Source organism: Gambusia affinis, linkage group LG07 (genome assembly GCF_019740435.1).
Source record: "Gambusia affinis linkage group LG07, SWU_Gaff_1.0, whole genome shotgun sequence".
NCBI classification, from domain to species: Eukaryota; Metazoa; Chordata; class Actinopteri; order Cyprinodontiformes; family Poeciliidae; genus Gambusia; species Gambusia affinis.
The window spans coordinates 26,136,462-26,151,847 of NC_057874.1; the positions used below are offsets into that span (position 1 = coordinate 26,136,462).

A 15,386-nucleotide genomic window follows, 5' to 3' on the forward strand; every position below is an offset into this window, starting at 1 on the left:
TGTTTTCTATTTAAATACTCCTGTGATAAACAGGACAGGCCGGACAGAGAAAAGCAGGAGTTGAATGTTCTAGCTCATTCTTCTCTACATCACTTTTTCCTTCTGCTCCTGTAGCATCAACCCATTAAGGTAAGAAGAAAATTAACTCTTATTTTTTCTTTATTATAATCTTATTTCAGATGAAGGTAAGAATTTGTGCCTATTGTTTGGCTTGTGCAAATATATTTACTACATCTAGCTAGAAAGCACATTATGCAAAAAACAGTTTCAACCATTACTAATCTACCAAAAGTTATTTACTATTTATTTGTATGAAATGTAACTATTGGCAACAGAATAATACTGTTTTAAAGACTTGAGATCCTTAATGGTGAGTTTTCTGATATCAACCATCTATCAAAATAGGTGGAGTTGAAAATCAATGTTATATTCAAGTTTTGCAACTACATCACACAAAATAACACAGGTCACAATAAAAAGTAAAGACTGGATTTAAATGCATCTGTATAGTTAATATACTTTAAGCTTTTTAATAAGGCGGATCTGTTTCTAAAAGTATCTGTTCCCTATTGAGCTCATTATGTTTCTACCCATCAGTGATGACATATTTATATCATTTGAAATGCTTCATACAATTAAAATATTTTTTGAGTTATGCTTATGAATCCATTCCTACTTTATACTTGAATTCCTGTTTCCAATCTACCAACATTTCTTGGTGAAATCGGTGTGGCATTCCTAAACTCAAAACGGCGTTCCGAGAACGAGGGGCCTGGTCTATATTTGTGTCTTCTTTTATCCAGCAGAAAAGTGGGGCTGAAAGCAGGAAGTCTAATCTATGTGGAAACATTCCCACGTTGGGGGTTTTGCATGCTTCTCCCTGCCTGCCATCACCTTCCCCAGAGGAGGGGAGGATTGTGTTATCAGCACTGGAAGGCGATTGGGTGATTTTGTCCAGTAGGCCCATGAGTAATTTTATATTTTGTAGATTTGTTCTAAAGAAGTATGTACCACTGCAAACAATATAATGACTGAGAAAATCGAACAATTTAAATTCAATTTAAATGTTTTATTCAGCAAATAAGTGACTGTTCTTTAGAAAGGTAAATATCTGAAAGTAAGAAAATCGGTCTTGGTCAACGGTGCTTGATACTTTGTATTATGTCGGTTCACATCCATCAAAAACTCCCAGAGTGGCTGTGGTGTAGTGCATACGAGGGCTTAACTGGACTTCATAATTAAGAACAACTGGGGCTCTACAACCAGACTGTCTCCACTTTTAAGCTCTGCTAAACAAAACAAATGTATTTTTGTCTTGTAGGTTCATTAAAATAGCCATGACGCCTGAGAAAATGTAAGTATTGCTTTCTTCTTGTATTTTTAGTCATTGCATCTGTTTTATACAGTCATAAACATAAACTTTTATAATAATAACTTTTATATAATAATAGAAATTGATTGTAAAAACTAACTTGGAATATTTTTTCTGTTTTGTTCACAGGCCAGAGGTAAGATTAATAAAATATTATCAATTAGAAAACAAATACAAGCACTGATTTTTAAAGTTAAACCAGACTAGTAAAATGTTAAACTATGACATAAATCTGATATTTGCAGAGAAAATCTAAAATCTCAGCCTCTAGGAAGCTCATGCTAAAGGTAAGGAGGATTTGCCTAGACAGCAGCTTCACTCTCTGACGCAAACAAGATTCAGAACTTTTAGTTCCTTCTTTTAATAAATAAAACATCTCTATTCTTCATAAGAGCTTGATGGTTGCAAAAGCAAAGGAGGAGCTGGAGCAGGAGATGGAAGAAAAGGAGGAGCAAAAGGGAAAATACCTTGAAGAGAAAGTTCCTCCAGCACCAGTCACTGGTTTGTCACTGGAGGAGCTAAAGGTAGATATTTCTGTTCTCCGTTTTGTTTACACAAATAGCAAGTTATGTAAAAATAAATACACATTTTTGTCTGTGTAGGCATTATGTGAAGAGCTGCATTCCAAAATAGATGTAGTGGATGAAGAACGGTACGATATTGAAGCCAAGGTCTTGCACAACACCAGAGAGGTGAGAATGATGCACCATAAAGTAAACATTATACATACCTACGCAAAGTTACACTAAATTCAAAATGCCATAATATTTATCCATACAGATCAAAGATCTGAACATCAAAGTGCTGGACTTGAGAGGAAAGTTCAAAAGGCCCAACCTGAGACGGGTCCGGGTCTCTGCTGATGCCATTTTGCGCTCCCTATTGGGCTCCAAGCACAAGGTGTCCATGGATCTGAGAGCCAACCTCAAATCTGTGAAGAAGGAGGACACAGAAAAGGTACATCTTTACTGAAGCACAAGAGAATTTACACAGAAAGCAGTACAAAGAAACAATATTACCCATACTTTCACATCAATTTTCCAAGTCACAATCAGAAGGAAATTTATTGCCATTTATGACTTCACAAAGAAGAATTTCTTTTGGCATCTGGTGCAGGCTTAAAAATACAGAAGACAAAATTTGCATAAAGTTTAATGTATTTATGCATTATTGTGATAAGTGTAAGGCACCAAGCACTAGCAATAAAGTATTTGCTAGTGCCTTGCACCCATGTACGTTGGTGTACGTGTTTTGACATTTTGCTACAAAGGAGACATAAATTTGAAGAAGCATCAAAGAAACAGCAACAAATTACAAATTACTGTTGTAACTTCACCATGCAAAGATCCTGAATTCTCCAAAACTTTCCCAAATTTTCTGATTAGTGCATAATGCCAAACTGTGATGTTTAATCTGCAGGAGAAGACAGTGGAAGTGAGTGACTGGAGGAAGAATGTGGAAGCCATGTCAGGAATGGAGGGGCGCAAGAAGATGTTTGATGCAGCAAAAGGCCAGATCCAGTAAAACAGTGGCAACAGAAGAAAATGTCAGCTTTCATCACTGCCAGTTCACAGAGTGCTGAATATAGCAAAACAAAAAAAATATGTATGTTTTACACTGAGTATCTTCCCACAATTGTTTTTCTATGTTAATGAAATAATAAAATCCTGATATATTCTGTCTTGTCTATTCCCTTAGTTTAAAGGAGAATGTTACTGACAAACTTAAAACCAAGTCAGCATTACAGTCAGTGGCATAAAATCCTGTTCAAAAGAAATAATTATATCTAGACAAAATAATTTGATGACACTGATCTAATTTGTCCTGAGACTCAAATTGATCTGAGTCCTGTGTGTACAGCTGCTTGTCTTATCTCTCTCTTGCCCTTTGATGGATTGGCAACCTACCACAGGAGACAGATACCACACTCCTGCAAGCAAAATCAGTATAGACAACGGATGTATGGATGGATATAGGCTAATGAAATGTCTCTATGTTGAATAAGAACCCAATGGCATTTATATAATGCCAGATATACAATACACTGTTTTTTTTTCAAAGGCTACGAGATTAAATGTCTTTTAGCCAATCAGACAAGAAGAAGGGCAGATTTTGTTCTAATCAAAAACTCCTCATCTTAGTTTTACATTACATTTTCTAATTTCTGACAGGGTATAACGACATTAAGCAGATGGCATAGACTGAATCAATGAATGATATCTAAAATTTCAGCATTAACTCAATTTTAAATATAAGACAAGGGTATCTATTTGAAACCCAGGTTTTCTCCAAGAGAGGTGGATAGACTGTGTGACATTATCAACCATTTAGCATAGTTAGCTTTGCCTCCATTTCACCAGCATCTAATGAATTAAGAAAAAAAAAGTTACCAACATATCCATATATTTAAGTGTCCTTTTACCACACTTAACAAACAGATGAGTCAGCAGCTCTAAAATCTCACCTCTGTCCCAGTGAAAAAACTAAACACTATGTTCAATGACAAGCATCATTCCAGGGAGTATAGGGATTTCTCTGTGTATTTGCTCTTTTTACAATTACACAACAAAACAATATATTTATTACTGACAGAAATTCAAACAATCTTTATATAGTGATAATAAAAAAACAACCTTCTGTCTGGAGTGGAGCCAGTCCAAACAGTTTTACCTCAGCTTGCATTTAAATTACAGATATCTGTTACCACAGTCCCTCCTGACCTGCCCTCTCCTAAGTAAAATTAAAGCTGCAGTATATAACATATATAAAATAATCAATTTTTTACATATTTGTTAAATCTGTCATTTTGTTAAAGTATGGCATGAGAGATAATCTGAAAAAAAATATTTCCTCTGCCTTTCCCCAGTGCAGTCTAGAAACAACCAATCAGAGGCAGGAGGTGGGATTTACCATTGTCAATCACAATCTCATGCGGCTGCTCAACTTTCTTCCACCTTGCTGTGTGCTATGCTACAGCTAGCATTGCCAGTTGTGAATACTTAGTCTAGCTAGCATAGCTACCAATGATGGCAGATAGTTTTCCTGTAACGACAAGTTATTTCTCTGCCATTAGCACAGCAGTGAGTGAGCATTAGTGTCAGTGCTTTTATGGGTCAAATAGACTCAAGAAATTGTAACAGCAGGGGGGGGGGCAATTTAGATTCCTGGTAGCGCCCCTGATGCTGAGGACTAACATATATGTTTTTGTTGAATTTAAATCAAGACACATTTATTTTATACAAACTTTCTAATTAATTATTTTGAACATGTTTAGTTGAATTTGTGTGCTCCAGGAGAGGATTTCTCACGTCTGACCTGAATTGCATCTTGCTTGAGCTCATTTTGCCACATGGGGGCAGCATCTAGTTAAAGAAAAGCAATTTATAGAGCCGGTCCACCTTCCTAGCAAATGTTTTCATTACTGAGTATCCTTCTGTTTGTTTTGCAAAACCAGACATAATGGTGGCTGAACAACTGGAGGTTTCTGTCAAAAACTTGGATGAGCTAAAGATTCCAGCATAGTGAAATAAACTCAGCTTAATGACTTTCTCTTGTTTGTCTTGTGTGACTCAGGGGCCAGACAGGTGTGGTTTGTAGACAATAAAATCTGAAGGAGAAAGGGTGTTCCTTTTCTGTCAGAGAAAAATGGCTTGAAAACTTTCTAAGTCACTGTTCTGATGATTTTAACTGTAGTTTTATGAGATAAAATGATCGAAAATTTTTACTTTTTTTTTTCTAACCTGGTTTCCTCAACCAATCAAAGTAGTGTTTCAAATTTACCATTAATATGTTTATATGTGGCTTTATATAAATCGTATTTTGAAGAATTTGCATTTTGGTCACAACTGCCAGCCAGCCAAAGACCAAATTTTCACGAACCAGGCAGCTTGTGTGTTATATTATTTAGAATCCTAATTTTCCTTCTTTCCAAAATGTAAAAATCAAACAAGAGAATTGGATTTCTAACTTTCAACTTTCTGTGGCAATGCTTTATATTCCTGGCATGTCTTGGTAGCTAGTTCAGACAAGAGAAGACAGTTAAGTGTTTTAAGGAGGAAATAGTAATGCAAACTTATTTGGCAGTGTCTTATTTTGGAAGACACATTTATACTCTGGCTTCGACTTTCGGGCTGATGTATGGAGATATTACTTCAGTTTTCCCAAATGATGCCCTTTCCTCGTATTTCCCATGTATGAAGTGTATTAGTCTCTCTCTGACTCAAACCAAGTACACAACACAATGCTTGGACCCATGAAGTTCACAGTCAGGGTGGTATTCTAAAGCTTGCAAGCATCCCCTATTTTCTTCCAAATACAATGAGGTTATTATGGCCTAACACTTCAGTTTTTTATTTAAACAAACCACAAAACATTTCTCCAAAAGTTTGAGTCTTTGCATCTGTGAAAACTGTACCTTGACATTTTGGAGCAATGATTTCTTTGTCTCTGAATGGCCTTTCCTTTTATATGAGTACAATGCATGTTTCATTGTGAATCCCAACAGTTTCTTCCCAGCTTCATTCAGCTTCACAGGTTGTTTTGATGTGCACATTTCACATCAAAATAAGTTCCTCTTTAGGGAAAAGAACATGTCCAGTTTCTAAAAGGTTGGACATTCCCCGGGTGATCATATTTATGTAACTTAAATGCTTATAAATGCAAAGTGTTGTGGTAAAATAGATGACTTACTTCATGCAAATAAACAAAAAAAAACTTATTTTTAGGTACTTATTATTTTTAAATGACTTGGAAGGTGAAGTATGTTTATTTATTGCCCTATAACAATTACAAGCATTAAATTTTCCTAAGAATTTGTCCCCTCAACAAAACCCACCCCCAACAAAAAATGCAATGCTGTTTCATTTTTTGAAACAAAGCCTTGTTTATTTTTATAAAAGTTGGATTTGCCAAAAAAAGTCCTCAAACCAGGAAGACATTTTATATACATATAAAAAAGAACTTAGGTAAAAGTGAAACTCCCAGCCTGACAACTCCATAAACAGAGCTGCAGTTTGGCTTCAGCTCAGATGAGACATCTGAGTCATAATCCCCACTGTGGTGTCCAATGTGGCATTAAAGCAAACAGAGGGACTATCAAAGGGCTTGGCATGGTCATGACTGCTGTTGTTGATAACATGTTATTGCTTGTGGAGGCAAAGATGAGATTAAAGGCAAAGTGCAGATGATTGAGCTTGTAAAGGGTGTGATAGGTAATTCATTTTAACCCTTACAGTAATAGTACTCACTGAAACATTTTTACAAATTGTCACTTTTGAAAAGGCAACTGAAGGGAAAGTTTGAAAATTTAACAACCAAGTCCCCGTATTTGCTGTTAATGTTTGGCACCTTTGTAGTCAGAGGAGCGTCAGCCATGCTTCTTTACTTGCATGTTCATGTAGGAGCAGGTTTATAAGGATTAAATGCAACATGCCCTAGTCGTGCAGACCTGTAAGCATGAAACCTTTTCAGAAGAATAATCCTGTGATCTACTGCTGAAGCTTCGAAAGGTAAAAATAGACAATGCAGATCCATGGACAACGCATGTTTTCCTATTCCAGTTAAGGCCATCTACCATCTGTTTGTAGGTATGTGCCCATCATTAGTAGTCATGGGCTGCTTGCTGCCATGTGATCCTCTGCTGGGTTTAAAAGCTTAGGACCCAAAGAGAAGGACACAGTACACATTTCCCTACTTGCTCCTATCTGAAGCACACAATAGATCTGGGTAAGGTCCTGCAATGTAGGCACGTAGGTTTGATTTGCCGTTTCGACTCTATTTTACTGATTTAAACGCAGTCTAACCAAAACCTTTTGCAGTGTGTAGGTGCTGCATCCTAAAATATGTCAGACACCGAAGAGGCCACATATGAGTAAGTGTTCAATTTGTTTCTGCAGAGAAAAAACAAGCTATGCTTGCACTGATAGAATCAGTTAAGACAAAATCTTTTTCTTGTCTGTCTTCTTTTCCCAGGGGTAAGCAGAAAGTGTTGTCAGTACACTGAACCCATGTATGAGATGGATAATTCTTCACATTTTGATACAGAAGTGAGTTTTACAAGATGTAGATTCAGGCAGCTGCATGGCACTCCTTCCAACTGCTTCTGAAGCAATAAAAAAGAGGCTGGGATTATAATGTATGAATTTACAATTTAAATGCTTTGTTTTAATTGGATTTGTTGCTAATTACAGTTTTAAAGCGTTGTTGTGCAGATAGGAACATTTCTTAGTTTAACATTCCAGTCCATCCATATACAACATATAATTATCTTCTGGATACAGAGTTAGGTGACTGCTGTGTCTGTCACTTTGCCTTGTATTTTATACTTTGACAGTTTGTATTTAAAGATTCAATGTCACATAATTACATCACCAATTCTGCTGTTTCGACTGCTAAGTTTTCAGTTTTTTCATCCAATACACAGGCAGCTGCTGTCTAAGGGCTTTTCTGCTGGTTGACCTTTGCCCTTACAGTAAGCCTACTTTGTCTGAAGTTAGCTATGGTCCCACAAGATATCCTCTTTCATGTCTAAGGGTGCATAAGGTCACCATGAAACAGAATGGTCATCACTCTATATCTGTCCATAAAAGACACTGCCTGTGCAGTCTGACTGCACTTGAAACTAAACAGCACCCGCCTCTCCTCCTGTGTATAGTACAGTCCTTGTTTCAGAGCAATGTAGGTCACTCAGTGTTCTGCATAAAGGTCCTTGGGGAAGTAGGAGCTGAAACACAATACCCACTTGCAATTTTTTGGCTTTTAGAGGTCTGCCTAAATGGAGGTTGGCTTACCGTCTCTGCGATGAAAAGAGTTTTGGTTTCTGTCACTGGAGGTTTTTACTGTTGGGGGGTAAATTTACCCAAACAGAGGCTTAATGAGGATACCTGAAAAAAATGTAGTACTTAACCAACTGGAAGCCTATTGTGTGGACTTAAATTTTAAGTCCAGCTACTCTGTAAAAGTCTGAGAGATTTGCAAGAAAAGCTTTATGAGCAAACAGCATCATGAAAAACAAGAAATACAACATGCAAGCTTAGAGTGGGGATAGGATGGAAAACAATATCAGTCTCAGAGCATTGTTCAAACGTCATCCATCTTATATTTGAAAGAATACAAAGACAAACTCTTTCAGTGAGATTTATGGGAAAAATTTGATGAGTAAATATGAAAACAAAAACAGGCTAAAGTTAAACTTCTCAACCCTTTCACATAGTCATTACAATTAGGTCTTTTTTCTGCTTAATCTGTAGTGTTACTGAGGTAATACATGATGTAAGCCAGTGGTCTCCAACCTTTTTATTACCGTGGACAGGTCAAGACTTGACAATTTTTCCCCAGGGAGGGGAGGGTGGAGGAACCGTCAGCTAAGGCTTCTACATGTTGGTGTTCCTGCTAAAGCCTTTTTTTATTTTTTATTTTGGCCCCGATTTTCACTTTACGACAGTCTTATTACATCCTGCAGGCACGATTATCTCAGCCTGTGGGGTTTTCCCTGACTGAGAGCGAGAACGCAGCCTGTAGAATGTGACAGGTAGCCAATCAGAAAGCGCGGTGACCTAAGAACGGAGAGGAATCCCAAACAGTTGACATGGCGCAACTGAGATGGCCCCGGTGGACATCGGAGGTGATATGTGGAAATGTTTATTACTATATGTAAAGGTCAATTTTATACATGTTTATTACCTATATATGGTTATGTTTATTCAGTTAAAAATTTTAACTACGAAAAAACATAACTCACCTCCAAATCATAGTGCAGCAAATAGGGCGGCTGCTCCCGCCATCTTTTATCAAACATTTTTTTGCTTTTTGTTACATCTTTTATCGCTTAAAATGAGTCCACGAACTATCACTACTGCTTCTACATCGTCATCCGTGTTTGATTATTCTAAATTCACCTATGGTATGTTGGGGTTTTACTGGATTTTCTTCTGGAATCGAGATGTTCGTGAATTGAAACTGTTGGACTTTTATCGGCTCGTGTCGCACTGAAGTTTGGAAAATCGGCCAACAATCTTTAAATCGTGCGGTGTTAACCAGATCTAAAACTCACAAGCTCTGCTCCTCTCCTCTCGTCTCGACCTCTGCCCTAACACTCTCTGACTCGGCTTCACAGACTTGGGTAGAGAAAATTCATAGGTCATCAGTGACTGTAATCTAAAGGTGCATTTATAGGGTTTTAACAGAGAAATGCATGCATACTTTGCATGTTTCCTGTCAATCAGCAGTGACAGGTGACACTCAGTGCCAGAGAATTTTCTGACTCACTTTCTGTAACAGCCCTGCCTGTGGGGTCTCCAACTCTGTTGTTATTGACAACCAGCTCCTATCATAAGCTACAACAGGCAAGGATTACTGGTATGCACAAACCATTTTGGGATCAAGTCTTGACTTACTGTCAATCTTTCAACAGACAATACAGAGGAAAATGGGGGAGGTACAGGTAAGCTGTCCCTTTTTGTGCATAAACTATGCAATTTTAACTTTATGGGTCTGAAATTCTTTTATCAAATTTCTGACACACAGAGGATTCAAAGCCCAAGATAAAGTAAGTCCTGAGATCAGACTTTTTTTGTATCAGTCAGTAACAGTGTCTTGAAAAGTTATTTATACCTCTAAACCTTTCCACATTTGTTCGTACCACAACACAAGTTTTTTCATTTATTTGTGGATTTGATGTGATGGATAAGCGTGAATGAACACAAAATTGTAACCTGCAAAGTAAAATGTTATATTGCTTTCATATTTAAAACAAAATTAAAATTGAAAAGTGTGGTATTCATTTGTAGGGTTTGTAGGTCATACAACCACTCAGCTGCAGGTTTTTTGTTTTGATGTGTTTGCCAGCTTTGTGGATGGAGACACTGCAAGTTTGGTCATTTTCTCTTGCATAGTAGGTCAAATTCGGCCAAACTGGATGAATTTCAATTCTGGCCACACTGATCGTAAAATAGTTTTGCATGATGCTGCAGTCCCTATGTCTCTGATGTGTTTGGGATGACATGGTGAGTTAGCTTAAAGCCAAACAGCATTTTGCATGCACGTAAACAGTTCTACGATGGTCTTATTTAATCAAAACCCCTTCTTGCATGTGTTTGCTTTGTTACCTACCACCTGTTGAATATAGGTGACATTACTGAAGCCTGACAGTGTGTTATGATCTAATCCCGCTTCACACGTCTCCATTACTTTATAGTTTGTCACCAACTGGCCAATACAGCCAATTGGCTGTGTTCTTTGGTTTGTAAGCCTCTCTTACAAACCAGTCTGGCTTTCACAAAACAGCTCTATTTATACTGAGATTATGTAACATTATGTATTTAGTTATTTAATAAGATGTTTGAGAATATCAATATGCAACTCAGTTTCAATTTATATTTCTAAGAAAATTGAAAAGCATCCATTTCCTTTCACTTCATATATATAATACTTTGTACTGAACTATCACATAAAATTACAATAAAATACATTGACATTCAAAGGGGTATAAATAGTTGTGCAAGGCATTGTACAATATGGTTTCCAGTGAGAGACATAATGAGATTGAATGCATTTCCCCTTTCCCTTTCAGATCTACATTTGTGCCTGGCTTGGCTCCTCCTAAGATCCCAGATGGTGAAAAAGTGGACTTTGATGTAAGTTAATATTTGATCAAATCCACACTTACTGTTTTGGATGTGGATAAGTTTCCCCCTAATATTTCATCCCTTGATTCCAGGACATTCATAGGAAGCGTATGGAAAAGGACCTGACTGAGCTGCACACGCTGATTGAAGCACACTTTGAGAAGCGTAAGAAGGAAGAGGAAGAGCTGATTTTGCTCACAGATCGTATTGTATGTTTACCTCAACACTCCTGTTGCATATTAAAGTTCCCATGCTATTTCTTAAAGTTTTCAATTTAAAGAATTTCTCCTGATGCTTAGGGTTTGCCTTGTTGTTTTTCTCAGGAAAAACGCAGGTCTGAGAGAGCTGAGCAGATGAAGATCAGAGCTGAGAGAGAACGAGAACGGCAGGCCAAACTAGCTGTGAGTGGAAGCTGAAAACTTACCCAGGCCTCAAAAGCTGTCAGCTACTGATGCAGTTTAGCAAGTAACTATACCTTATTTGAAATCCTTACTGACAACATGCAATTTGTAGATCAAATCTGTTTCTTTCTAACAATAAGGAAGAGAAAGCAAGAAAAGAGGAAGAGGAAGCTAAGAAGAAAGCAGACGATGATGCAAGGAAGAAGATGATTTTGTCCAATCTGAGTTTCACCGGATACCAGGTCTGCAAAGCTGTATAAAAATCTATTTTCACTGACATCCAGCATGATGTCTAGGTCAAATTATTTACCATTGATGATCTATGGATTTCTAGCAAACACAACCTGGAACTAAAAGACAAACAGAAAGAGAAAAGAAGAGGAAGATCCTAAATGATCGCCGCAAGGAACTGAACATTGATCACTTGAAGGAAGACAAACTGAGGTTGGGAGTACCCATTGTCACACAAAGATGTAAATATTTCTTAGCTTAAATGAAATGAACCTATTCAAAGATTTTTTTTTTCTGTCTTTAGAGAGAAAGCAAAGGAAATGTGGGACTGGATGCGGCAGCTTGAGGCAGAGAAATTTGACCTTCAATTTAAGTACATGAAGCAGAAGTATGAGGTAAAGCTGCTGACACTCTTGTGGTCATTGTGGCCTGTGCACAAACAAAGATTGTGTTTGTAACGGGAACATTCCAGCACAAAGAGCTACAAGACAGTTTTTAAAGGACTCTTGCAGAAATTATGTAAAATATAGCTAAATAGCTTTCTCTGTTGTTACAAATGGAATTAAGCAGATGAAGAAGCTTTGTTAGGAATTTGCAGATATCTTGGAGACATAGCTGACACTTTTCCACATGTTAAAAAAAACATTTTTGAACAATAGTTAATTACAAAGGCAAGCATACACTGAAAGACTCCTCTAAGGCTTCTGATTCTCAGGGCTGCAAGATGTTTAAGGCTGCTTCATATATTTGGGTTTTTATCTATTCAGACCTACATAACATGATCAAAATGTCACCTTCAGAGAGAATACTTGTTCAATTTGCTGAGCTGAATATCATCAATCACACTCTTAGAAAGTCATTTTCTGAGAAATTAAGCTTTTTATCAATGTGATCTCATTTTTACTTCCAGCATGCTTTCATCCAGTTTAGTGCTTATGGTGAAATAACTAAAGCTAAATTCTGCTAGTTCCAAACTAACATTTTCCATTTTGGAGGCTCTTTACGGAATGGTTTTTTGCAGAAAATGCTATACTTAATTTGAAAGGTTTTGCATGTTTTTCAGATTCTTTGCCATTCACAAGATAGTTTCCAAGGCTCTTTTTGCAGAGCATTTCAGACTGAAAAATTTCACTGGTCATTCCTCTGGTGGAGGTTGTTTTGACCATTGAACAAAAATTATTTCTCCCCTTTATACTTTGAATTAGTAGATTTAAGGACACAACCAGGTGAAAACACCCCTTTTTCACATGTCTGAAGTCTAAGTTTTTATGTTTAGTCAAATTCATCCATTTGTCCATCAGATGTCTGCACTTGCTTATCCTTAAAAAAAAAAAAAGGTCCTAAAAATAAATGGACCAGCTGCCTATGTTCAGCAGTTATTGAGCAAAAAGCTGGCTGGGTTTAGTCAGACAATAGCAAAAAATATCTGACAAAGAACAGACTTATGTTACAAAATTTAAATTAATTGACTGTTTTTGTATTTTGTTGCACAGATCACAGTGCTCAGGAATCGGGTGAGCGATCATCAGAAAATGTAAGTATTTTCTTTTGTTCTGTCTTTATGGAAGCAAAGTAGGGAAATAATGGCAAAATGGCTCATGAATACTCCAAAAAAATAAAAATAAAAATAAAGAAATCACTGGTACAATAAGTACACACATTTTTTTATTGAGTAAGTCTAATTGCAGATTCAATATTCTGCAACCTCCATCTAAGTTTCATGTGTTTTATTTGTGTAAAAACTGAAAAAAACTTTTTTTTCTTCCCTTTCCATTAGCCATTATCCTGGCTTGATTAGCCACAAACCCTGGAGCTAGGCTCGAGGGTTTGAAAACTTTTTAGAGTTACCGGAAGCAACATAACTAGGTCTTAATCTTCCTGTTCACAATCAACCAAAGACATTAGCTATACAAAAACAGAGTTAGCAAACGTTTTTGTCCGATCAGCAGCAGGATGTTACCAAGCCATGCATGTGAATTTAGACTCAGGGGATAAATGAGCTGAAAATGGAAGCACAACAGCTGAAGGCGCTTATTATCTCAGCTGTTTGGTGATATTATCTCTGCTCCTGTAGCTGAGAATTAAACAGTGGCTAGTATTACATTCTGTCATTGAAATCATGTATACTACTCATGCAGGGCTACTTAAAGTTATAATTCAAACAGGTCAGTTGGGGTTTATATGTTTGAATTTTTTGCCCTCCCATTTTTATTGTCTGCAGTTTGACTGATTAACTGTTTACTAAATTAAGTTGAAAAACCATTTGTTTGAGAAATATTTATACATAAAACTGAATACATTTAATTTTAAAGAATGCAGCCCCATAATTAATAATAAAAACTGCTATCCTAACATCTTAAACATTTTGAACATGCAGTATAAAAAAGAGTAGTATTTGTTTAATGTAAAATATCAAGTAAGGTAACAAGACGATTACTGAGATTATTGTTCAGTCCTTTATTTCAGAACATAAAAAAAGGACTGAAGCAAAAAGTCCTTTACAGGGGAGTGAAATTCAGTAAATCCTGAAGTTAAATTCTCATCATACAATTTTTTAATGCAGTCACTCCTCTTCTGTCATTGATGTTGTTTCAGTATTGATCATGAACAGTCACTGTAATAAATGTTTCTTCAGAAGCGACTCATTGGTTGCCACAGTTACCATCAAAGCTATGCACAGCGATAGTACTCTGAAAACAATGTGTGCACAGGAAATATTTCACATATGAATGAACTGTGTTTAAATTTAGACCTATCTTTGATCACATCCTACTTGTTTGCCATTATATACAAACACATATTTTGTGTGTATGTGTGTATATAGCACAAATAATATTTGCTATGGTTGCTGTGGCAACCAATGAGTCACTGATAAATTCACCTTTGTTATGGTGTCTATTCATCAACATTGCAGCAACAACGCTGACATGTAATGCTGAACAAACATCATTACACAAAAGGAGTCACTGCATAAAAAATATTACATGATGAGTATTTGACTTGAGCATTTACTGCGTTTCACTTCCCTGTGTTCTGTGAAATAAGACACAGATCACAGGCTGGGGTTATTCTTACTTTATTCCTACATTAACCCCAGGCAAACTTTAAAGTTTTATTCAAAGCTTTGATCTTTCACTTTAGACAAATCAACACATTGTTTACTTGATTAGAGTTAAAAGATAGGTCATTTCAAGATTCTGTACATGGAGAAATGTTGTGGTTTGTGTCCCATCTGCAATGTCAAATCTCTGCTGACTTTATCTTCATTCTCAGCTCAAAAGGCACCCGGAGCAAACGAGGCCTGAGGAAGTAACACCTGCTGCAAAATCTGCCAACCTTGGTTATTCTTACAGAAAGTCCCATTGAATTGATAATTGTGTTTAAGATTCAAACAAGTCAGATCCAATTCAGATTTCTGAAAATGTAAACTAATATATTGTATAATGTGCTTACTTGGAAATAGTGAACTGAAAATGTTTAAACCAAGCGGCTGCTTAGTGACAAATGATTATTGAAGTCTGTAAACAAACTTGTGGGATGAATAAAAGTTATAAATAAAGATAACATTTATTGTAATTTATTAAACCAATAAATTACAAGATTTGTTTTTTGTTTGTTTTTAACTAAATGTAAGTCTTAAAAACTTCAGTGGTTATTAAAGCGTCAGGTTTAGACTTCCTGACAGGTTACAATCCAGCTTTTTGTCTGTATTCTGGCACCACAAACCCAAGAAGGTTTGATTTCTGCCTCTCTGTTTTC

The 15,386-nt window shown here is 36.5% G+C and overlaps 2 protein-coding genes across 3 annotated transcripts; both read left to right on the forward strand.

Moving 5' to 3' along the window:
• Positions 1 to 9: 9 nt before the first annotated feature.
• On the forward strand, positions 10 to 3,050 carry tnni1b (troponin I type 1b (skeletal, slow)). Its single transcript, XM_044121065.1, has 8 exons — positions 10 to 129; positions 1,322 to 1,354; positions 1,502 to 1,508; positions 1,618 to 1,659; positions 1,765 to 1,896; positions 1,975 to 2,064; positions 2,153 to 2,329; positions 2,792 to 3,050. The coding sequence occupies exons 2-8, from the start codon at positions 1,338 to 1,340 to the stop codon at positions 2,894 to 2,896; spliced, it is 570 nt and encodes a 189-aa protein (XP_043977000.1). The 5' UTR covers positions 10 to 129; positions 1,322 to 1,337; the 3' UTR covers positions 2,897 to 3,050.
• A 3,999-nt stretch (positions 3,051 to 7,049) lies between these two features.
• tnnt2b (troponin T type 2b (cardiac)) lies at positions 7,050 to 15,188 on the forward strand. 2 transcript variants are annotated; one of them, XM_044121058.1, is made up of 12 exons: positions 7,050 to 7,096; positions 7,189 to 7,242; positions 9,782 to 9,812; positions 9,896 to 9,917; positions 10,941 to 11,004; positions 11,088 to 11,204; positions 11,319 to 11,396; positions 11,537 to 11,638; positions 11,731 to 11,840; positions 11,932 to 12,022; positions 13,121 to 13,161; positions 14,901 to 15,188. In XM_044121058.1, the coding sequence occupies exons 2-12, from the start codon at positions 7,213 to 7,215 to the stop codon at positions 14,938 to 14,940; spliced, it is 726 nt and encodes a 241-aa protein (XP_043976993.1). In that variant the 5' UTR covers positions 7,050 to 7,096; positions 7,189 to 7,212; the 3' UTR covers positions 14,941 to 15,188. The 2 variants fall into 2 exon arrangements, with proteins under 2 accessions (XP_043976993.1, XP_043976994.1); XM_044121059.1 differs by having other exon boundaries at positions 7,059 to 7,115.
• The last annotated feature ends 198 nt before the right edge of the window (positions 15,189 to 15,386 follow it).

Coding starts and splice junctions, on each gene's coding strand:
- tnni1b (XM_044121065.1), top strand. Junction 1,660..1,764: donor CTAGGAAGCTCATGCTAAAG/GTAAGGAGGATT, acceptor ATTCTTCATAAG/AGCTTGATGGTTGCAAAAGC. Junction 1,897..1,974: donor TGTCACTGGAGGAGCTAAAG/GTAGATATTTCT, acceptor TTGTCTGTGTAG/GCATTATGTGAAGAGCTGCA.
- tnnt2b (XM_044121058.1), top strand. CDS start 7,213: ATGTCAGACACCGAAGAGGCCACATATGAG. Junction 11,005..11,087: donor GTGAAAAAGTGGACTTTGAT/GTAAGTTAATAT, acceptor CCTTGATTCCAG/GACATTCATAGGAAGCGTAT. Junction 13,162..14,900: donor GTGAGCGATCATCAGAAAAT/GTAAGTATTTTC, acceptor CTTCATTCTCAG/CTCAAAAGGCACCCGGAGCA.